This window comes from Panthera uncia, assembly GCF_023721935.1.
Source record: "Panthera uncia isolate 11264 chromosome C1 unlocalized genomic scaffold, Puncia_PCG_1.0 HiC_scaffold_4, whole genome shotgun sequence".
Taxonomy (NCBI): Eukaryota; Metazoa; Chordata; class Mammalia; order Carnivora; family Felidae; genus Panthera; species Panthera uncia.
In genome coordinates this window covers 77,877,280-77,900,143 of record NW_026057585.1, presented here as the reverse complement: position 1 = coordinate 77,900,143, position 22,864 = coordinate 77,877,280, and the positions used below count along the sequence as shown (strand labels likewise).

General features: G+C 49.1%; 2 protein-coding genes across 5 annotated transcripts in view; one reads left to right on the top strand and one right to left on the bottom strand.

Moving 5' to 3' along the window:
* The window catches only part of KIAA0319L (KIAA0319 like), a 104,210-nt gene extending 90,976 nt beyond the window's left edge, over positions 1–13,234 (bottom strand). The window contains exons 1-2 of one of the 2 annotated variants that reach the window (XM_049618731.1): positions 13,150–13,234; positions 9,963–10,131 (exon numbers count right to left, since the gene is read on the bottom strand). In XM_049618731.1, the coding sequence (XP_049474688.1) occupies positions 9,963–10,104 (142 nt within the window). In that variant the 5' untranslated portion in view covers positions 10,105–10,131; positions 13,150–13,234. Of the gene's footprint in view, positions 1–9,962; positions 10,132–12,807; positions 12,978–13,149 lie in introns of those variants that run through there. The other variant, XM_049618730.1, reaches the window with a different exon arrangement.
* A 136-nt stretch (positions 13,235–13,370) lies between these two features.
* On the top strand, positions 13,371–22,147 carry NCDN (neurochondrin). 3 transcript variants are annotated; one of them, XM_049618733.1, is made up of 8 exons: positions 13,371–13,480; positions 13,752–13,819; positions 14,699–14,839; positions 15,936–16,904; positions 17,703–17,944; positions 18,522–18,746; positions 19,133–19,275; positions 20,594–22,147. In XM_049618733.1, the coding sequence occupies exons 2-8, from the start codon at positions 13,787–13,789 to the stop codon at positions 21,028–21,030; spliced, it is 2,190 nt and encodes a 729-aa protein (XP_049474690.1). In that variant the 5' UTR covers positions 13,371–13,480; positions 13,752–13,786; the 3' UTR covers positions 21,031–22,147. The 3 variants fall into 3 exon arrangements, with proteins under 3 accessions (XP_049474690.1, XP_049474691.1, XP_049474692.1); XM_049618734.1 differs by having other exon boundaries at positions 13,371–13,819; positions 20,594–21,034; positions 22,062–22,144; XM_049618735.1 differs by having other exon boundaries at positions 13,371–13,968.
* Positions 22,148–22,864: the final 717 nt, after the last annotated feature.

Here is a 22,864-nt window from a genome sequence, read left to right as displayed (position 1 = left end):
AAAGATGGAAACATATTGTAGACAGGGGCTTCACCCACACAATTATGAGCAGAAGGTTACTCTACTGAGACCAGACATCAAATCACCTAGTCTCCTACATTTCTAGGATTTTGCAAGAAGAACTGGGTCTCCACTGTCATTGAATTACCCTGGGACCCTAGGGAGGCCTCAGCCTCTCTGAAGGGAATCTTGATGCCAGTAACATCATCCTTTCAAAGAGATTTTCTGTTCCTTAGGAATGGCAAAGGAATCAACATACTGCACGCTCCATGAGGGCAGAGACCATCTCTCTCTGACTCACCACTGTATCTCTAATGCCCAGGATTGTAGGTACCCCAAAAAAACGTTTTGAAGAAAGGGACTAACTCTGGCAAGCTACTTCTGACACAAAATCCAAAAGTGCTATTGAACCAGCCACAGTCAATGCAATAACCTGGCCTATCACACGGCCTTGCCAAGCATGGGCACATCAACAGTTTTGGGGAAAGTGAACCAGGGCTCAGGGTCAGGTGGTGTCATGATAGCAGAACAGAGTCCTCTTCCAGAGGAAAAGTATCCTTGGCTGAAAGAGGAAACAAGTAGTCAGTCATGCTCCTTAGTGGAATTTTATAATCATGGAAAACACACAATGTAGCTCATCCTACCACGGCTTCCACCAACCTCAGGCCTATAAAGCCATGTGAATGGAGGTCTCCTTTTCCCGACAATGCAGAAAGACCAGCTGCCTGCCTGCATTCTACTTCTAAAAACGTGGGAACTGAGATCCCACTGGGTGGAGGTTTAAGAAGCTAGGAGAGACTTCAAACCTAATGCCCACTGCGTCATCTTGCAGTTAGACAAGAGTTTAACCAAACAGGATATTATGTTATCATGTTACAATGACTACTGTTAACAGTTGCTGAACTGTCACTTATGTACCTGGGAGTAGGCTAAATACTTTGCATAAACATTTTACTTAATCCTTACAACAATCCTATGAGAGGCACTGTCATTCTCACTTTGAAGATAAAAAACCTGATGAAATGTGGGTTTCAGTAATACCACCCAGTATGTAAGAGAACCAGGACTCAGAGCCAGGCCTGTCTGACTCCTGAGTCCATGTTCCAACCTCTTGCTACTCTGCCTCCTCCTGTCTCTTGCTGGGTCGATGAATAGGTAGGTATCAAGACCAATTCTTGCAGCTTCTAAAACTTACTCATTATTGCCTGAAATCAAAAGTGGTTAAAGGGACTTAACCACATAGACTGACTTTTCTTAAGGAAGCTCTTAGATGAAGGATCGGAAAGGAAGTTCAAAAGGCAGTCCCTCAAACCAAGAGCTATGCATTTTGGCCCAAACTTTTCAGTACAACTCATCTGAGAATAAATGTCCAAACACTAACCACACACACAGTTCTTAATCATGTTCCTCCTGGTTCCACACAATGACTTGAACTGAAAGCTGTTTCAATTAGTAAGATTTTTATGCAATCTCCAAAATAAGCCAAAAGGCTTACTTTGGCCCTGCAATTGTTATTTTGTTTTTATAAATTCCTCCACTGTATTATTTCCTCCCTTGAAGAATTCCTAAGGCAAGTCCATTTCAGACAGCTTTTAAATCATATTGGATTTACTGCCCAGTTATACCATTGTCTTATCCCTCTTCACTTTGTCACACAAGTTAGGAAGTACATTTGTGTTTGCATTGTTTCTGAAGGGCAAAAAGAACCCACCAAAATTATGCTCCAAGATACAGAGCAAGACTTAAGATGATCATCTTTTATTGAAGAGTGTTTAAGCAAAACACAATTGCTTCATTTCATTGGGAGAGAGGCTAATTTTAGAGGATTTTGGTTGGTCTTACTTAGGTCAATTAAATTGTGATATAACAAGATCCCAAAGACCTGCTCAATGCCAGCTGAACTTTAGAATCAAAAAGCTCGCATGATTTGTGTTAACAGCCAGAAAACTCTACCTTCCCCCAGCTGCCATATACTCAAGTCATTATCCTACAATCTGAGGAGACAGATGTAGGATTAATAATTTATCACCTTCCTGTACTGCAATGTAGTTAAGAATATAGGACAGTTTGGCAGGAGAAAGTTCTTGCTGAAGGCTCATCACTATGAGATTTATTCCATTAGTCATCCACCTTAAATTAGATGCCCAGCAGATACAAGAAGAGCAGGGATATAATGCCCTTTAAAAAGTCTCCTGAAAATGCTTTTCTCCTAAGGATAAGACCAATGCACGATCAAGATATATTACTCTCTTAAAAGAAAAAGATACCACTTGGTCTGTCTGGTACAACAGGGGCTACAGCCCTCAAAGTACAATCAAACAATAGGGGCAAAGGAGGAAAGTGAGTGCAGGTGCCTCTGTCTGTCAGGGGCAAATGCAGGTAGTTATGAGAACAAAAAGAAAATAGCAACAAATGGGGAAAAGACGTCTTGCTAAGCCAGAAGCTGCCTTTGTCCCAACTGTAGTCTCTACGGGAGGTTGAGGGTCCCACCCAGAGTTTGGGACGAATTAAAAAATAAATATGGCAGGGGTGCCTGGCTGCCTCAGTCAGTAGAGCATGTGACTTTGATTTCAGGGTTGTGAGTTTAAGCCCTACGTTGGGTGTAGAGACTACTTAAAAAAATTTTTTTTAACTAAACAAATATGGCAGTTAGAGGTAAATGGAGATCAAAATATCATCTTTATAATAAGCGATAAGGTGACTGGGGAACATAGCTTAGATGTACAACCACATACTGGCTTTCTAATACTTTCCTGTACTTAATTAAACTTACCCAGTTGGACACAGGCAGGCTATCCTGGAATGGGCAGACCAGTTAGAGCACGGCAGAACGTATGCAAATCCTGAAGACAGGCCATTCCATACAATAGGAGTATTTTTCAACCTCACCAATCAGAAAAAAAGTCACTCATCCATTCAGAGAGAGAGCCAGAAAAAAGGCAGAAAAAAGAGCTAAAATCACCTTCCAAATATTGTTCTCTCCTGGGAAGTGAAGGGCCCACTTAATGAGCCAAGAATGAAAAATAGGGTAGAAAAGAACGATTCTCCTCAACATGTATATTCCAAGGTGGTGTCATTTCCAGCATTATTTTTAGGTTAATCCAACAAACTGTTATTGCTACCTACTATGTGCTAGATTCTTGGTGTGTAACTGTGATTAAGACAGTTTCTTGAAGCAGACACATAAGTGAGTAACCATAGTAGCCATCTGTTCCCAGCCACATCTGCTATGATTACTTAGGTTACTTACTCAGAACACAGGTTACTGCCTGGCATACCTGGTACCAGACTCACCATCTACAATAAATAACTATAAAACTGGACAGAATATACAAAACAACTGTTCTTAGTCAGGAGATAACAGCCAGTACAAGGCTGCAATCCCCGAGAGAGATTGCAGAAGAGAGGAAACTTGAAGTGAGCCCTACCACTGCCCAGGTCTCCAGGGCCAACTTCCCAACCACAGCACCAAAAGCTGGAACCCAAACAGAACACAGGGGGCTTGCTGAGCCCAGCAAGCAGAGATATGAATTTGGCTAAAATCTGAGTGGTGAGACACTGGAGAGGAAGGAGCTGTGAAAAGAGGGAGCCCCAGAAGTCCTTAGGGAGGGTCCCCTGCCAGGCTGAGAGCTGGAATGTAAAGGCACAGGGCAAGACTCGAGGTTTATGAGATAGCAGACGCTACTGGGCAGAGACGGGAACAGAATCACTAGAGGTCAAGCAGCGCTGGGGGTAAGAACAGGAGCACTTTGGAATTTGGCTCTGCCAGAGCGAAGAAGTCACATTAACACCACAGACGAGCACACACCAGAAAGACCTCACCTCAGGACTAAGGACCACACTCTAGAGCAAGACCCACTCTGAATCTCTCCTCACAAAGCCTAACACACACAGTACAGTATGATATAATAACAGAGAGCTGTAAGACACTACAAGAACATTAAAGAATAAGTTCAAACTGGAGGTCTCAGAATATATCAGAAAGGAGCTTATGTTTACCTGAATCAGACAACCTCAGTGAGAAGACTAACGGCACTCTGCACGAGACAGGACTCTACAGTGACGTGAATGTGGAGGAAAGAAAAGAGTGTGGAATGACTCAGGGATTTCTACCTCAGAACGCAAGAGGAGGTGGTCTTTTCACTGTTATAGGGAACACAGGAGGAAGAAGGACAAAGGACCATGGGTTTGGTCTTGATACATTAAGTCGGAGGCAGCTGTGAGGCAGCCATCCAGTTGGAAACGTATGACATGCAGGTGGGTATGTGCTCTGGAAAGGAGTGAATGAACAGCTATGGATTTGGGAGTAGACGGCACACGTCTTAACAGTTATGGGAAAAAATGAGGCTACCCAGGGGGCACACACAAGAGTTAGATAAGAAAGGGTAGAAAAAGAACCCTGAAGAACAAAACACTGAATAAACAAGCTGACAAGGGAATGAGGGAAGAATAATTAGAAAGTTCAGTGAACGGGCTGGAAGGGGAACAAAGAACAGCACTGCACCCCTGTACCTTTTCACTTACCATGGCATGGTATTCATATGGCTACTCCCTCGTCAAACTGGGAGTTCTTCCAGGGCAGGAACTGTGTTGTACTCATCTTTATCACCCTTGTTCCTAGCCTAGGACCAAACTGCCAGTAAGTTCTCAAAAACCAGTTATGAGGGGCGCCTGGGTGGCTCAGTCGGTTAAGTGTCCGACTTCGGCTCAGGTCATGATCTCGCAGTTTGTGAGTTCGAGCCCCGCGTCAGGCTCTATGCTGACAGCTCAGAGCCTGGAACCTGCTTCAGATTCTGTGTCTCCCTCTCTCAGCCCCTCCCCTGCTCACACTCTGTCTCTGTCTCTCAATAATAAATAAACGTTAAAAAATTAAAAAAAAAAAAAAACAGTTCTGAATTGAATGCTTTCTCTTGTTTATTAACTAATACTTACTAATTGGGTGATCTACTTCTCAGAAGCGGGGGAATGTCAGTAGAAGTTTTCACAGCCAACTGTTAGCTTTAGGCCTACATAAGCCTTGGTGACTCCATAGTTTAGGTTTCCAATGCTGGTTCAGGCCCTCTCACCACACACACACATACACACACAGGCATAGCTCTTCAGATGTACATATTCTTTCTTTAGATATGTTAATATATTTGTGAATATTTTAATCAGATCTCATTTCTCTCAAAGGCATTGTGTCTCCTTAAAGTGCCCTCACATACCTCTGATCTGATTGTGCTAATTTTAAGTTTTAACTCTCAAGCGATAGATTATGTTAATTTTAAAGTTTAATTCTCAAAGGACGATTCCCTTATTTCTAATTTATTAACTTATTCAGTCAACAGATATTTTTATGGTGCACCTACTATATACCAAGCACTCGGCACCTGCTAGGAATACCCAGTAGAAGTAAAACAGGCAAAACTTCTGCCCTTAAGAAGCTGACATCTATTGCAGGAATTTCCAAATTCTTGGAATCACCTCATTTTTGTCTCCCGATACTGACAGTCCCCAGGTGCAAAATGGTATTTTTTAAAGGATTTTACTTCTTTTTAAGTAATCTCTATACCCAACATGGGGCTCAAACCTACAACCCTGAGATTGAGTCATATGCTCCACCAATTGAGTCAGCCAGGCGCCCCCCGAAATGCTATTTTTAAGCCATTTAACAATGACACTAAACAGAGAAATAGTGATTCAATGGCCTACAAGGAAAACACAGAGTATCTTTTATCAGACAAACTATAATCACTACTTTCTAGCAGTGGGCTTCAGCACTGAACCCAGAAACTGAAATAAAAAAGAAACCTACATAAGTCAGCAGGTACCTGGGGTGCTGCTAGAGATGGAGTAAACTGCCAAGTGGTAAACAGGAAGGGGGATAACGGGAGACCTGCCTTATTTTGGTCAGTTTTTCAGGATTAATCCGTATAATCCAGGGGTACCTGGCTGTGCTGACAGCTCGGAGCCTGAAGCCTGATTCGATTTCTGTGTCTCCCTCTCTCTCTGCTCCCCCCACCTCCCTCCCTCCCTCTCTCTCTCTCTCTCTCTCTCTCTCTCTCTCAAAAATAAATAAACATATAATCCATAAGCTAAATGACAACAGCAAAGAATCAAGAATGTATTTTTTGAGGGAACACTTAAGGGCTCAGATAAAAACTGAACAACTCACTAGTAGATAAATACTGACTCAGGCTACCAACAGCAGGTTTTCGCTGCTATTATTTTGTTGTTGCTTTGTCAGGTAGGTTTTTTTACCCTTATTAAAAAAAAGGTAATACATGTACACTGAAAAAAAGATGGAAAACGCAGAAATTGTACAGAGATAATAATTCCACTGCTCAAAAAATATACAAACAGGGGATGCCTGGGTGGCTCAGTTGGTTAAGCATCTAACTCTTGATCTCTGCTCAGGTCATGATCTCAGGAACCATGAGATCAAGCCCCATGTTGGGCTCTGCGATGACAGTGCAGAACCTGCTTGGGATTCTCTCTGCTCCTTTCCCATTTGCAAGCATGTGATCTCGCTCTCCCAAATAAATAAACTTTAAATATATACATATATCATATATATATATATTATATACACATACATACACACACAATTATGTATCTTGTTTCAAGCTTCCTATTACATAAAAGTACTTTTCTCTTTGCACAAAATTGGCACCATAGTGGACATGCAGTTGTATATCCTCCTCTTTTTTTTTAAATTTTTTTTTAATGTTTTTATTTATTTTTGAAGGAGAGACAGAGCATGAGCAGGGGAAGAGCAGACAGAGAGGGAGACACAGAATCCGAAGCAGGCTCCAGGCTCTGAGCTGTCAGCACGGAGCCTGATGCGGGGCTCAAACTCACAAACTGTGAGATCATGACGTGAGCCAAAGTCAGATGCTCAGCCCACTGAGCCAGCCAGGTGCCCTTATCCTGCTCTTATTACTTAACATGAGGAGCATTTCCCATGTACTTACTCTCCTGAACTGTGAACTCTGAAGCTGGATAATATGCCACATGTGGACATGCTGTAATTTCATCACACTCCTACTGTTGGGCAGGTTGTAGCAATGCTTTACAACATACAATAAACGAGTGTTGATGAATGTCCTCATTCACAACCATCTAAATATATCCTTGAGATAAACTCCCACAAGGGGAATTACCAGGTCAAAAGATATGAACTTTTTAAGGATCTTGATATTTATGCCAAAAAGTTCTCTGTTCAAATTTCCCAGGATAGCATGAGGGCAACCACATCACCCTTCGGGAGCACTAAATATTTTTACTTTGATCTTCATCAGTATGATAGGCTAAAAAAAGATATCTCACTTTAATCTGTTCTTTGGGGGTACATGGCTGGCTCAGTCGGTGGAGTGTGCAACTCTTGATCTTGGAGTTGTGAGTTCAAGCCCCACGTTGGGAGTAAAGATTACTCAGTTAAAAAAAAATCTAATCCGCAGTTCTCTGGTTACTAACAAGAAAGTACATTTTTAAAAATGCTAATAAATCATTTTACTTTCTTATTTATGGTACTGTCTCTTTTCTTTCCTCTGGGTACATCATTTATTCATTTTTCCTATTAAGATATTATGTTTTTTGGGGGCACCTGGGTGGCTCAGTCAGTTAAGCGTCCAACTTCAGCTTAGGTCATGACCTCGTGGTTCACGAGTTTGAGCCCCACATTGGGCTCTGTGCTGACAGCTCAGAGCCTGGAGCCTGCTTCAGATTCTATGTCTCCCTCTCTCTCTGCCCCTCCCCCGCTTATTCTCATTCTTTCTCTCTCTCTCTCTCTCAAAAATAAATAAAACATTTAAAAAAGTATTAAAAAATATATTATGTTTTTTAAAACATTGATGTGTGGGGCATCCAGATGGCTCAGTTGGTTAAGTGCCTTGGTTTCGGCTCAGGTCATGATCTCAGCATTCACAAGTTTGAGCCCTGCATCAGGCTCTGCGATCAGTGCAGAGCCTGCTTAGGATTCTCTCTCTCTTCCTCTCTCTGCCCCTCCCCTGCTCGTGCACATGTTCTCTCTCTCAAAATAAATAAATAAACTTAAATAAATAAAATAAAATATTGATGTGAAAAAGCTCTGGTAAGTTAAAATATGTAACAAATCTGTCATGTGTTACCTGCACGTGACCTCAGTTTGAACACACATGGTTCTTGGTTCTTCCACAGTAAAAGCTCCAAAACTTTTCTAAAATAAAACTAGTAAAATCTAATCTGCACCAGAACCACTCCTAACAATACCACCTTTGCACCTCTATACTCAATCTGCTCACTGTTGTTGTTTTTAAGCAGCAAGCTGAGGGGATACTAAAGACTAGCACAGTAGCCCACAGTACTCTGTTTAACCAAGTGCTAGATTGGAAATACAGAAACAGAAGTAGAAATGCTTCTTCCCCCCTGTACATGGAATCCCTCAAATAACAAGCTGCTCATCATGGTTCAGGATAAAAAAACTATCTTTGGTCCTCCGAAAGACTATCTGTGGTTGGAAGACAGAGAGTAACAGAAGAAAAGGAGCACAGGCTATTGAGTGAACAAACCAGAGTTTAACTCCTGGCTCTGTCGTGACTTCTTGCTGTATGACCCTAGGCGAGTCATTCCACCTCTCTGGGCCTCAATTTCCTTATGTATAAAATGAGACTAAAACTATCTGTTTTAGGATTATCATAGGGATTAAGTGAGATAAGATATGCAATGTTTATAACCAAGGGTCTGGTATGTGGTAGGTGCTCTTCAAAAAAATGCAATTTTCCTACCCTGATGGTGCTAAATCACTTACTTATTTAACTCAAATGATCTTACATAAAATGTTGGCCTGAAATAGTTAGCTGTCCCAGCAAAGCATCATCTGGGTAAAAAAACATTTAGGTCAGCTTTCTGTCAACTGCAATTTCCACTGCTCTAATTATGCAATCATCAACCACCACTGCAGAACAACAAAAACTCTAAAGCTGATGTCACTGAAATTGCTAAATACAGTAATTACTTGATTCTCTAGATCATGACCACCAACTCCTTTAGGAAAACAACAGAAATCTTTGGAATTATAGGAGCAAAAGGCTGATTCCTTATCTCAGACAGTGGTCTCTATAACACAAGGCTTTTTGGTCACTGCCCAGAATGGCAGCATACTCCAAAGTCTCTCCGAGATGGCTGTTCTCTCACATTCCATACTCTGAAAAGGACAATGTCAACAAAAGAACTAAAAGAAAAAATGATTTCAAGAAACAGTATCCCTTGAAATGTAACCTTCGCACTTTTTCCTGGCAAGAGGTTCCAGCCTGGTGAGATAATCTCTAGGAAGAAAGCATACTTTATGAAATCTATCAGCATAACCCTTTTCTACAGAAAAAGCAAGGAACACATTGTCCCTGTAAGCGAAGATTCCTTTAGAAAAGAAAAAGAAGCAAAGTATCTTTATGAAGCATCTATGTTCACAGTGCTGTACTACACACTTTAATTATGGTATCACTCCTATCAAGCTACAAGGTGAAATCTTATCCTTCTTTACAGACAATAGGTAACTTGCTCAAGGTTTTACAGTTATTACGTAGAAACATCCAGAACCAGGACCCAGGTCTTCCCAACTTCCAAATATTTTTATTTCTTTTTTAAGTAGGCTTCATGCCCAGGGTGGAGCCCAACTCGGGGCCAGAACCCATGCCTCTCTGATCAAGACCTGAGCTGAGATCAAGAGTCAGATGTTTAACTGACTAAGCCATCCGGGCATCCCTCAAATGTTTTTCTTTTCATGACATCTTCACCAAATCTTAAAATTATCATGCCAATTCCCTTTTATGAGAAAGAATCCAATTTTAATTGTGGTTCCAAAACAAATAAACCCAACAAACTAAGTGTCCACCAAAAGGATGACCGTTTCTCTCAATTAGAAGATTGCTTTTCTACCTCCTCCTAGTCTTTAATATGAACTGAAAGACTCATACAGTTTAAATCTATAAAGAAAATGGTACCTGTTGACAACCACAGAGCACTGAAGCAGAAGCAAGTAAAAAACAGGTACAGGCTTCTCAACCATTTCACAGATAGCTGCCAACAAAATCCTGATAAAATCCAGGAAGCAGGGCTTGGCTTGACTCCCAGCCTCTTCTCCATGGCCTTCCAGACAGATGGAACCGTTCACTATAAAGATAGAAAGGGAAGAAATTATATGCCAAGTAATTAATAATTGATTCCTGGAAATGTAGAATTCTAGAGAATGTGACAGCCTAGAGGGAAGAGAAATTTCAAGTTTATCTTTCACTGCTCATACCTGCCTGTAAATTTTAAACCTGAGCTTTGACAAAGCCTATAATTATCAGGATAAAAACATAGCAAGGGGTATGAAATGAATCCACTGTAAAACTGAAACATTTTATGTTCTATTATTTTCTTAGCTAACAGTAAATCATCTATGTGGAAGAATGGAAAGAGCGCTTGCCTGAAGAAAAAAAAGATCTGAGCTTCAGTTCCAATTCTGCAAGTAACAGCTTTGTGACTTTGACCAAACACACCTTCTTATTTATGAAGAGTTTCGACTATCAGAGGCAAACTAAGCTGAGAGTTTTGTCTAGCTGTGCTTTAAAAAAATAAATAAATAATACTGTGACTATCTTTAGGAAGTACATGCACTCTCCAGTTTATTACTGCCCCACCACTATGACCTTAAAAATCTATCCAAATTACACTTCAATGTCACGTCCCTGATCCCTAGAATCATCTGCAATTCCTGACTTGAATTCATATAGACACTCAAATATTTACACAGTTCCTATTATGTGCTAGGCATCGTGCTGGCTACTCTAGAATCTAGGAGCTGGATAATTTAGGTCCCTTCCAGAGAAAAAATGATTTTCATCTGTTTCTTCTCTTATACAACTTCCCTACATTGTATAAATTATTATATAAATCTTGGCAATATCATGAGGGTTGGTTGAGTTCTGAGGAAGCAATTCAAATTCTTCTGTCCTAAATGTGCACCTGTCACCCACATGTGGCAAATGGTAGACTCCGCCCTCCACCCCCAGCCAGCATACAGGGAAACGGGCATCACATGAAGTCAATATTGACTAATACCAGGAAACAGACACATGCACACACACAGCTGCAAAACTGAGGCACGGCCCACCCAAGAAAAGGCTTTCTCTGAGCCTTAAGCAACTGAAGTACTTCTTCCTCATTCACTTCCATCCATTCTGATTTCTAGCAGTCTTGAAGTTGTATGTTAGGGAGCAGGGGGCTGAAAGATGTGCGGGCCAGTGACATGTTCAAGAGATTGTAAAATGGAGCCCAAGTTAGAAAGTATATCCAGCAACTTCTCTAGCCTCTCAAGATGGAACAGTGAGTGTGCACGTGTACGTGTGTGTGTGTATGGATCTTACCCAACACATTTCTGCCTACCACAAAAGGATTTTAAATTCAAAGTGACTCAACACCTGTCATCAATAGCGTGACAGGTGGGCGACAGAAGCATAAAAGAAATGAATAGGTTTTGAAAATGGGAGTAACAAACACCATTGGATTAGCAAGCTGATCAGAAGTGCAATGTCTTACAAACCATGCATAAGAGGCAGAGCTCTTTTCAAATGAACTCCCAACCAGCCAAGCCTCTGAAATCTACAACTGCCTAAGGGTGTAGATCACTGCTAGGGTCCAGTCAAAGCCTTGCTGACCAGAGGCAAGAACAACACAATCACCAAGATCCAAATGGTTTGTTACAGAATCAAAGGGTAAAAACCCAGAGAGAGAACACACACCCCCACAATACTTGACAAATGAAAATCTAGAAAAGCTTGCAATAGTTTTGGCATTTAGGGCGTTACAAGTACACCCGAAATAAAAGCACTCTCTGTTGCAGCAGCTGTTCAGACAGAGAAGGGGGTAATGTTTACTTAATCCTTCAGGTTGATGGGGGATGTATCATAGTTCAGTCTGTCAGCTACATACGTGGAACTCCATTTATGTACACAGCGATAAGATATGTTTGAACAACGACAGAGCAAGTCTGAAACAGCCTATTCAGCTGGTATGAGTAATCAAGAATAAAGCTCTTTAAAAAAAAAAAATCTCAGATATTTGGGAAAGTTACAGAACAGACTGCCATGAATAACTTTGCTTATATTTGCAGGCATTGTTTTCCAAATAGCTGGAAAAATGAACAGATTGTTCTGGGAGGTCGTCTTTCCAATTTGTTCTTAGCTCCCAGTCTGTTAATCACAGAAGAAAGCACAAGGAGACTCAGCTAATGCTGTTCACTAACTGCATCTATTGTCGGTTGGGCACAAGCATCAGGAGGTGAGAGAAGGAAAAGCGTTTTTGGAACCGCCTGAGGTGTTCTTTTGACTTCCTTCATTTCACCTTTGTGCCCACCGCAGACACCACAGAACCCCTCTGTGGGGAATAATTTTCTAAAGTCCGGAATAAGGCAGGTTTCGCATGATAATTTACACGTCGTGCTCAACCCCGCCCCCCTTGTTCTGCATCAACTTTCTATCTTGGTGGGGAGACCGAACACCAGAGACAGCAGCTAAAGACGAGGCTGCAGAAGTCGAGGGAAGAAGGATAGCAGCGCCCCGAGCCCGGTCTGTCAGGGGATGGAGGATGCTGCATGACCAGGCGTGGGCCTGAAAGAAGCAGGGTCTGGGACTCGAGCCCCGCACCTACAGAGCCAGAAGCAGCTGGCTGCCCTAGCCGGGCCAGGAGCGCCACCTCCGGGTCCCAACACCCGGCCAGCGCACCCTCAGAAATAGCCCGTCCCGCTTGCCCCTCCCCTGAGCTCGAGGTCCTCGGCCTGGCAGCCAGCCGCCCCCGGCCACCTACCGGGGCTCAGGGCCACACAGCGGGGCCCCGGCTCTCGGCGGCCTCCGCCTCCTCCCGGTCCATGGGGTCGGGGCCCCAACCTTCGCTCCCCTCACCCGGAGGAGGAGGAAAAAGAAGAAGGTAGTGTGGGCTCCCCACCCGGACAGCTCCCTCTCGCCTCAGCCTCCCAGGACAGCGACAGCGGCCGGAAACGCCGCCTCCTCCCACCTCCCTGGGCTCAACCCGGAAACACACTCTTCTTGCTAACCAGCCCTCCTGCCCCCACCCCCACCCCCGGAAGCTCAATTCCAGCCGCGAGCCAGAGGGGGAGGTGAGGCAGTGCTGAGGGACAGAACTACGCACGAGCGAAGGAGCCTGGGCCGCCAGGCTGTCGCCTCCTGCTCTCCGCAGTCTGCTCCTTCGCTTGCCCTGCGCGAGCCCCAGGCCCCAGACTCGGGCAATACCCATAAGCAAGATGGCGGCAACGGTGGCACCCCCTACGGCTTAGCGCCCAGGTGTGCCATTGGCCAGAGCCCGGAGTGAAGCCGCCGCGGATTGGCCGAGAGCTCTGCGGGGGTGGGGGTGGAGCTGCAGCCGCCTGGAGCCGGGAGTGGGCAAAGCGGCGTGAGCAGCGGCCCCAGGCTCCAGGAGCATCGCGCTCGGAGAAGATTTCGCCGCTCGGGGCCGCAGCCTGGTGAGCTCAGCCCCCTTCAGGCCCTCCCCTGCATCCCAACCAGGGCCTCGCCGAGCCGGCGCTGATCGATGCCGACACACCCCGGGGACCCTATCGCGACTCCATCGCGCCATATCGCGACATCATCGTGCCCTGTCGAGACTCCATTTTGTCACAGCCCTTTTCAATATATAGCTATATATTTTTTTTAATTTGCCCTGTCATCTTTGGGGGCTGTCCATGTCGTGATTTTGCCGTGATCTCTCCGTGACATCACCGCGCCATCGTGAAGTGTGATCTCATCGCCGCCCTGTCGTGACTTCATCAATGTCGTGTTGTGACCTGGCTGCGGCGGGACAGGTGGTGACCGCCAGGAACCCTCTTCCCCTTCTCATCTCCCCATCTCAGCAGCCCCGCTTCGATTATCCGGCTTTTGGATTCTCCGTTGTCCTGGGAGCTACCCCGGACCCCTTCTTGCTTCTCCAGCCCCTGCCGGCATCCACTGACTGGTAGCGAGCGGGGAGGGCGAGGAGAGGGAATGCAAAGGGTTAATTCTGCTGCTGCTGCTGCTGCTGCTGCTGCTGCTGCTGCTGCTGCAGCTTGTGCCCGAGGGAGGGAAAGGAGAGGAGGCAAGGAGCCTGCGGGGGCGTTTGAGAGCCCTGGCTGGAGGGGTGGGGTCCGCAAAGGGGCCTCCAAGCCTTCCCTGGTCAGTACCCTGCATCCTCACTTGTGCTGAAGCTTGTCTCCTGCCTGTTCTGGAGAAGGGAGGGGAAAGGAAACCTAGGATGCCCTTTTCCCTCATATCAGCCTGAGTCCGGATAATCGAACTTCACCCATGTATGTCTCCATTCCTTCCTGTCTGTCCTCACCACTCCCTCCTGGTGTGCTTGGGTGGAAGGAGATAAAACCAGGCCTCTGGTGCCAGGGGGCAGCTGAGCAGTGGGGCCAGCCCCCCTCCCACTCCTGGGAGATTGGTAAGGAGAGCTGTCCAGCTGAGCAGCGGGCTGCATGGTCCTTCTTTCCCGCTTTCCGGAGGTGACCTTGGCCAGGGTCCCTTCTTCATTCCTAAGGACTTGAGGGTCCAGCACCTTTAAGGGGCTCCCCACAAGGGAGGTCAGTCTTGAGGAACCCATCCCTCCTGATCCTCCCCTCCCTCTGTGCTAATCCCTCCCTCCATCCTCCACTCCCACCCCCACCCCTCCTCTGCAGAGGGATGCTCAGTCCCTCTTGTGTTCACAGTTGGGCAAGGCGGGCATCATGGCCTCGGATTGTGAGCCAGCTCTGAACCAGGCAGAGAGCCGAAACCCCACCCTGGAGCGCTACCTGGGAGCCCTCCGTGAGGCCAAGAATGACAGTGAGCAGTTTGCAGCCCTGCTGCTAGTAAGGACCTGACTGAAAATTGGGAGGTGGGAAGGGCTGGGTGGTTGGGTCCCCTAGGAATGGGGTCAAAAAGTCCCAGAGGATATATAGGTGGTCCTGGCATTCCCGGAGGCACCAAGATGCCTGCCTTTGGACTCTTCATTGCTCCCCTAAGTGTGGGAGCAAAGGGGAGAATGGGGGTGAATAAGGCGTAGGGCCTTAGAAGCCTTGGAGGAGGCTGCCTGGGTCTGCTCTTTGGGGCGTCCCGAAGCAGATGGGAGCTGACTCATAGGGTGACAGCAGCAGGTAGTAACTAGTGCAGAGTACTTGAGGGCTGGGGATGATTGCTCTGGGGGTGGAGAGAGTAGCAGAACTAGAAGTAACTGGGAAGGGGTCCCAGGGGATGGCCAGGATGGCAGTAGGTAGGTTGAGGGTGAAGGAGCTGGTTTGGGGCTTAGCCCTGTTGGAAGAACCAGGCTGGGGCCAGCAGAGCAAGAGCTGCAGTGCTGGGAAGGGGGGGTTGATGTGTGGGGGGTGAAGGGAGGAGGGAGTACAGTCTCTGCTTGTTTGCCATGGCAACAGGGAGAAGGCTCCAGAGTCAAGGGCTCACACTGCAGCAGAGGAGGTGTTGAGGTGAAATGTAAGGGGAAATGTTTTGACAGGCAGAGTGGCGAGACACAGGAGCCATTTCCCCTGAGAAGGTGGCGGGAATGGATCAGAGGCTTCTCTGGGGAGGGGGGTGAGAGCAATTAGGGCGAGACCCTAAATCCTTGGGGGATTTTAAACTGAGCTCTAAGCCCAAATCAGGTTGCCAGCTTCTAGATTAGACATCAGAAAGAACTTCCCGAATGACTGAGTGATGAAATGGCAGAACGAGTAGTTGAGGATTGGACCTCCCTTCTGTATACGTAATCATAAATGAGGGATCCCAGAGGTCACAACCATCTGTCTCCCCGGGGTGGGGAGGGAAGGAGCTGGACAAAATGACCTCTGGAGGCTTCCTGACCCCAGAGAGAATCACCTTCCATAACCACATCCTGGTAATGGTCACCGCCCAAGGGTGCAGGGGGCAGTCTTCCTTTCATCCTGCTGATAGCACATACCCCCCCCCCCTTAGGTGACCAAGGCAGTCAAAGCAGGTGACATCGATGCCAAAACTCGGCGGCGGATCTTCGATGCCGTAGGCTTCACCTTCCCCAATCGTCTCCTGACCACCAAGGAGGCACCAGATGGCTGCCCCGACCATGTTCTCCGAGCCCTGGGTGTGGCCCTGCTGGCCTGCTTCTGCAGTGACCCTGAACTGGCCTCCCATCCCCAGGTCCTGAACAAGATCCCCATCCTTAGCACCTTCCTCACTGCCCGGGGGGACCCGGATGATGCTGCTCGCCGTTCCATGATTGACGACACCTACCAGTGCCTGACAGCTGTGGCAGGCACACCCCGTGGCCCCCGGCACCTCATTGCTGGTGGCACCGTGTCTGCCCTGTGTCAGGCATACCTGGGGCATGGCTATGGCTTTGACCAGGCCCTGGCACTCCTAGTGGGGCTGCTGGCTGCTGCTGAGACCCAGTGCTGGAAGGAGGCGGAGCCCGACCTCCTGGCCGTGTTGCGGGGCCTCAGTGAAGATTTCCAGAAAGCTGAGGATGCCAGCAAGTTTGAGCTCTGCCAGCTGCTGCCCCTCTTTCTGCCCCCGACAACCGTGCCCTCTGAATGCCTCCGGGATCTGCAGGCCGGGCTGGCACGCATCCTGGGCAGCAAGCTGAGCTCCTGGCAGCGCAACCCTGCACTAAAGCTGGCAGCCCGCCTGGCGCACGCCTGCGGCTCCGACTGGATCCCAGCGGGCAGCTCCGGGAGCAAGTTCCTGGCCCTGCTGGTGAATCTGGCATGTGTGGAGGTACGGCTGGCACTGGAGGAGACAGGCACAGAAGTAAAAGAGGATGTGGTGACCGCCTGCTACGCCCTCATGGAGTTGGGGATCCAGGAATGCACCCGCTGTGAGCAGTCACTGCTCAAGGAGCCACAGAAGGTGCAGCTCGTGAGCATCATGAAGGAGGCCATCGGGGCTGTCATCCACTATCTGCAGCAGGTGAGGTATAGCGGCCCACGGAGGGAGTCTGGTGTGGGGAGAGCCAGAAGGCCAGGCAAAGGGGGAAGTGAATTGCACCTTAGTGTAATAGGAAGAGCGCAAGATGCCCACTCTGAGGGCTGATCCTGCAGCACTCCCGGGAGTAGAGTGGCCGAGCCTCCCTCTCCCTCCCTCCCTGAGCCTCCACACAAGCACCATACCACACACCATATGTGCACTCACATCACAGTACACACACACACACACACACACACACGCACACAACACAGTGACTTCCCACTCACAACCCTCCCCCCAGTACACACACACTCCAAATCGAAGCAGTCTGTTCTGCTCAGCCTCTTGCATTGTTCCATACACCTGCACATACAAACTTGGCACGGAGCTGGGCAAAGGAGCGGGGCTGCCTGGTTTCTGGCCTCTGGAGAGATTCAGCTAACTCCTCCCAGGTCAGAGCTGCCGTAGAGGGAGTGTTTAGTTAGCTTTGGACCTGTGAGTTTCCTTCGAGCCTTGTGATACTTCAGAGGTGGGGGGAAAGGGGATGCAGTGAGTGTGGGGACATGTTGTCCAAAGTCCAATTCGCTCGGCAGACATGCCCTGAGGGCCTGCTCTGTGCCAGGCCCCTGTTGAGCGCATCCTTCCCATGTGTTAGGTGCTGGGTACACAGGGCCTGCCTTTGAAGGGGTCACAGGCCAGAATTCCCTTCTAGTTGTGTTATTCCTAGGCTGGCTGGCATGCTGTCCCGGCCGGGGAGGGTCTCTGGTCCTACTCCATCTCACAGGGGTCCCATGGCAACAGGTGGGGCCAGAGAAGCAGAAGGAGCCCTTTGTGTTTGCTTCGGTGCGGATCCTGGGGGCCTGGCTGGCCGAGGAGACCTCATCCCTGCGCAAGGAGGTCTGCCAGCTGCTGCCCTTCCTTGTGCGCTATGCCAAGACCCTCTACGAGGAGGCCGAGGAGGCGAATGACCTCTCCCAGCAGGTGGCCACCCTGGCCATCTCCCCCACCACCCCAGGGCCCACCTGGCCAGGGGATGCTCTCCGGTGAGTTTGTAGTTAGAGTCTGTCCAGCCAGACTGTTCTAAAGAAAAGCATAACAGAGGGACACTTCCTCACCCCCAAACTGGTCTGTGCTGGGCTTCCTGATTGGGGCATGAGATTTCCTTTAGGATTATTTCTGTTTGTTTTGGGGGGCTTGTTCACACAGGACTCCTGGTCAGCCAAGTCTTCTTTGCCAACCCCAGATTTCTCTGTAAAGAGAGAACTCATGCTTATTGAGCATCTACGACACACCAAGCACTTTGTTCTACCCTTTACCAAAACAGTCTCATTTAGTTCACACAGCAAATCTATGACATAAGTCTCATCCACATCTTCAGGATGAGCAAACTGAGACTCAGGGTTAAAGTAACTTGCCCGCACATACACCATGTGGCAGAGCCCAAGTTCAAGCCTAGGCCTGTGCAGCACCAAAGCATGTGCTTTTCCTGTGGGACCTACAAGGAAGGATGTGTCCTTTCCCCCTGCTTTCATTTCTCTTAGGTGGGATGCCCCAAGAAAGGGAATCCTTGTGCCTTCATCTCTCCCCACCCCTTACACACCTGTTCCTTCCACCCCCCAGGCTCCTTCTGCCCGGCTGGTGCCACCTGACTGTTGAAGATGGGCCCCGGGAGATCCTGATCAAGGAGGGAGCCCCCTCACTTCTGTGCAAGTATTTCTTGCAGCAGTGGGAACTCACATCCCCAGGCCATGACACCTCAGTGCTGCCTGACAGTGTGGAGATCGGCCTGCAGACCTGCTGTCATATCTTCCTCAACCTTGTGGTCACCGCACCAGGGCTGATCAAGTGAGGCCGGGAAGGAGGTTGGAGGAAGCAAGGGGTGGGGGCTGCTCAGACTTGCCTCAGATCTCAGTCTCCTACTTTGCTTCCCTGTGCCCATGGGTTCCTGCTAGTGTTAGAGTGACAGGCTCTCAGAATAGACAGAGCCACCCCACATGAGGTTTTGGCATGTCTAGAACTCCTCTGGGCCTGTCTGCCTGCTCCAGCTATAACCCAGTCTCTGTTCCCCAGATGCCACGAATGGGCCCAAAGTTAACTCTTAACCCTGCTGTCTCATTTCTTGCGAAACCCTGCCTGGTGAAGCTGGGAGCCCAGAATCCCAGGTTTTCCCAGGCCTTGGTCTAGCTCAAATAACCCCTTCTCCCATCTCCACCCCCCACCCTTTCTCCCAGGCGAGATGCCTGCTTCACATCTCTTATGAACACCCTGATGACGTCGCTGCCCTCACTAGTGCAGCAGCAAGGGAGGCTGCTTCTGGCTGCCAATGTGGCCACCCTGGGTCTTCTCATGGCCCGGCTCCTCAGTACCTCTCCAGGTAAGCTCCGGGGACCCAGTCCTAATGGATACAGACAAAAGATCTGGGTGGACCTGTTATATTCTGGGCATAAGTCCCCATTTTCAGGAAATGGTTTTATAGAATTTTCCAACTAAGAGGAAATCTGTGAAGTGTGTCTCCATCCCCCACCCTACCCCACCCTTCTTCCCCAAATGATAGCATTCTTTTCCTTCTGAAGACTTTTAAGGCAAGGTCTGGTGGGTGTAAGTACAGGCCTGCTCAGAGGCACAGGCATAGGCACCTGAAATTCCCAGCAGCCCGAGTCTGAATCCAGTGTTTTCAAGGTGGAGCCGCCCCCACCCAGGGCTTGAGTCAGGAACCTTCTTCCTCCCCATTGAGGTTTTTCTCTGCTTAACACCTCACCTCCCTCGTGACAGGCTTCAGTGCTTTGGTGCCCCCTCTGCACATACCTTCTCCGCAACCCTGCCTCACTCTGGCTGTGTGAAGGAGGAGGGACGTCCCCTCCAGCCCCTGCCAGCCCTCTGTGTCTTCCACTTTGGCCGTGGGTGTCTGCTTGGGTCCCTCTGTCCCCGCCTGTTCCCTGTGCCCCATCTGTCAGGTTGGAGGAGCTGAGCAGATGCCCGGGAACAGTGTGTAATGAGCCTGTACCCTCAGCTGCCTATGTGTTCCCTGTGCAGGGATCCCAGTAGGGTCCTCCGGCAATGGGAAGGGAGCATGACCTAGTGATCCAGGAACCACCCCTGCGCTCTAACCCCATGCTCCCTCAGTCCCAGGCTGCATCACCTCAGCCTGAGTAGAGCCCCAGTGCTGTTAACCCACAGATGCCACCAGGCTGGACTAACAGCCTCCCTGAGAGGGTCCGCAGTACAGGGGTGAGCCCCTGTCTGGCAGGTAAGCCGAGCCCCATCACCAGCTCCTGGTCCCCCTGCCCCCACTCTGGCGCCCCCTTCTGGCCCAAGAATCAAATTGTTGAGACCGCCTTCGTCCGTAGGTCTCTAGGCCCGGCAGCGGCTCCCATCCTGCTCCCGTCCCACTGCAAAAAGGGCTGACCATGAGGTTGAGTGTACCAAGATTATCACATTTAATTCTCACAACCGATTTCTAAGATTAGCACTATTGGCCCCGTTTTACAAGTAAGGAAACGAGACCCAGAAAAGTGGATTACCCAAGGTCACCCAACTTCAAGTGAAGTTGAAGGTAGGGTTTGAGCCCAGGCAGGCTGGTCCTAGGCTCTGCTTCGGCTCCCAGAGTGTGTCCGCACAGGAGGGTAAAGTGAGGGTCTGGGAAAGCAGCTGGCCCACCAAGTTCACGCGCCCACTCCCTGCTTGCCTTCCAGCTCTTCAGGGAACACCAGCGTCCCGAGGTTTCTTCGCAGCTGCCATCCTCTTCCTATCACAGTCCCATGTGGCGCGGGCCACACCTGGCTCAGACCAGGCAGTGCTGGCCCTGTCCCCCGACTACGAGGGCGTCTGGGCCGACCTGCAGGAGCTCTGGTTCCTGGGTATGCAGGCCTTCACAGGCTGTGTGCCCCTGCTGCCCTGGCTGGCCCCGGCCGCCCTGCGCTCCCGCTGGCCACAGGAGCTGCTCCAGCTGCTGGGCAGCGTCAGCCCCAACTCTGTCAAGCCTGAGATGGTCGCCGCCTATCAGGGCGTCCTGGTGGAGCTGGCACGGGCCAACCGGCTGTGCCGGGAGGCCATGAGGCTACAGGCGGGTGAGGAGACAGCCAGCCACTATCGCATGGCTGCCCTGGAGCAGTGCCTGTCAGAGCCCTGAGCAGGTGTCCACTGGGGACAGACCCAGGGGCGTGCAGCGAGGGAAGGAGGGAGGAGGCATCTTCCCTGAAGCTCCCAAACTGGACCCCCCTCCCTAGACTCCCCCCACACACACACACGACATCCCAGCTTTCTGGCTTTTCCGAGGGCAAGGGCACAGTGCCCATCCCTCAAGTGTAAGGAACTGCGTCCCGCCCCCCGGGCCCCCATGGGGGCAGGGATTGGCTTGAAAAATCAACATAGCTATCGCTGCCAGGCCGGGGAATGTTGGAGCAGCCCCCAGGGAGGGGGGCACTAGGTGTCATTGTGCCCTGTGTCAGACTCCCCCACGGGAGGGAGGCCCCAGGATGGGATAGGGCTGGCAGGAGCTGGCTGCCTCAGCCCATGTGCCCTGCCGGCCAGGGCGTGGGCTCCCCTAGGCTGTGGTGCCCCCTCTAGCCTCCCAGTCCACGTCCTTCCAATTGGCCATTTGGCCCTTGCCCTTAGCCCCTTGGCAGAGAGCAGACTCAGGCCATTGACATCGCAGTTCTTCCTATCAACTTCAGTGACCCAGGGTCTGAACTGCCTCATCCTTCCAGGAAGACCTGGGGCAGACAGGCCTGGTGTGTGGGTGGGGAAACCTCCTTCCACCTGAGCTTCCTTGAGGGGACCCAGGAGTCCTTAGGCCCTGGCCTCTAAGCTTTTGTGTCATGTTGCAGCAGAGTGACGATGGGGGTTGGGGGGTTATTTATTTTGCCTGTCCTTATCCCTGCTTGGACACCTGAGCATCTGATCCCTGTCCTCCTAGTGCCATCTGGCTTGACTGGAGCCAGGAACAGGAGGGACACTTCTCCAGAATCCGCATGTTTCCCTAGTGATTGCACCCCATCACCATCGTGGTGCCTGGCTTTAATCCCCACCCCTGCTTAGGATCCCTCTCTGCAGAGAGACGCGACTGGCGACTCCAGCAGGGACTACTTTTCTTATGATCCCGGGGGACCCCCCCACACACAACCTGATCCCTTACTTCCATTTCCCCCTTCCTTCCCCCAGTGCGTTCTGTGATCGCCAAGTTCAAAGCTGTGCACATGCGGACACTCAATAAATGTTCATTGGTGACAAGATGGTTCCTGTGTGGTCTGTCCTGCACCTTCTCCCTTCCAAACTCGAGGAGCTCACAACTACCATTTGCTGAACACACACCCTGCCAAGCACGTTTCAAGTGTTATTTAGCCTGCCAGAGAACCCTGTGACACAGGCATTATTCCGATTTTACAGGTGAAGAAACCTAGGCACGGGTAGGTGGTTTGCTCAAGGTGATGTGCTAGTAAGGTGTCAGAGCCAAGACTGAGCAGGCCGTTGACCCCTCAGTCCACACCCTGTATTGCCAGAGCAGGATTGCAAATTCAGATGCTATGGTGGCCAGGCCTAGGTGCTCCTGTGTACAAATGAAGTGCTGACCTGGAGGGGTTCCAAGTAGCACGGTCACATCCTCCAATCTCTAAAGGTAAGTCAGAAACCCTAATTTTTATGCAAAATCCTGATTTTTGAATGTTGCTCATTTTTTTCCCCATGAAACCACTACTGCCTCAACAACATCTCCAGGCCAAATGTTTTGTACAGGAAAACATTTTAGGCAACCAGCTGTTCACCTCTGTTCTATGTCAGTGAGAAAGACAAGGGGCCTAAGAGCTTCAGCCCAAGACTGAAGTCAAGCCCCCACTGCTTCACCAGGCCTGAGCCCAGGCTCTCATTCAGGAGCCAGACCTGCTCCCAGCCCACATACCGCAGACGTCTCCACCAAGGCCAGTAAGCCAACAAGCATTCACTGAGTATGTCCCATGAGCCTGTCTGTG

What these genes read in the sequence shown, in the direction of transcription:
- NCDN (XM_049618733.1), top strand. Translation starts at nt 13,787, where the DNA reads ATGTCGTGTTGTGACCTGGCTGCGGCGGGACAG. An exon ending in ACCTGGCTGCGGCGGGACAG is followed by an intron (nt 13,820 to 14,698) that starts GTGGTGACCGCC and finishes TTGTGTTCACAG; the next exon opens with TTGGGCAAGGCGGGCATCAT. An exon ending in GCTCCTCAGTACCTCTCCAG is followed by an intron (nt 19,276 to 20,593) that starts GTAAGCTCCGGG and finishes CTTGCCTTCCAG; the next exon opens with CTCTTCAGGGAACACCAGCG.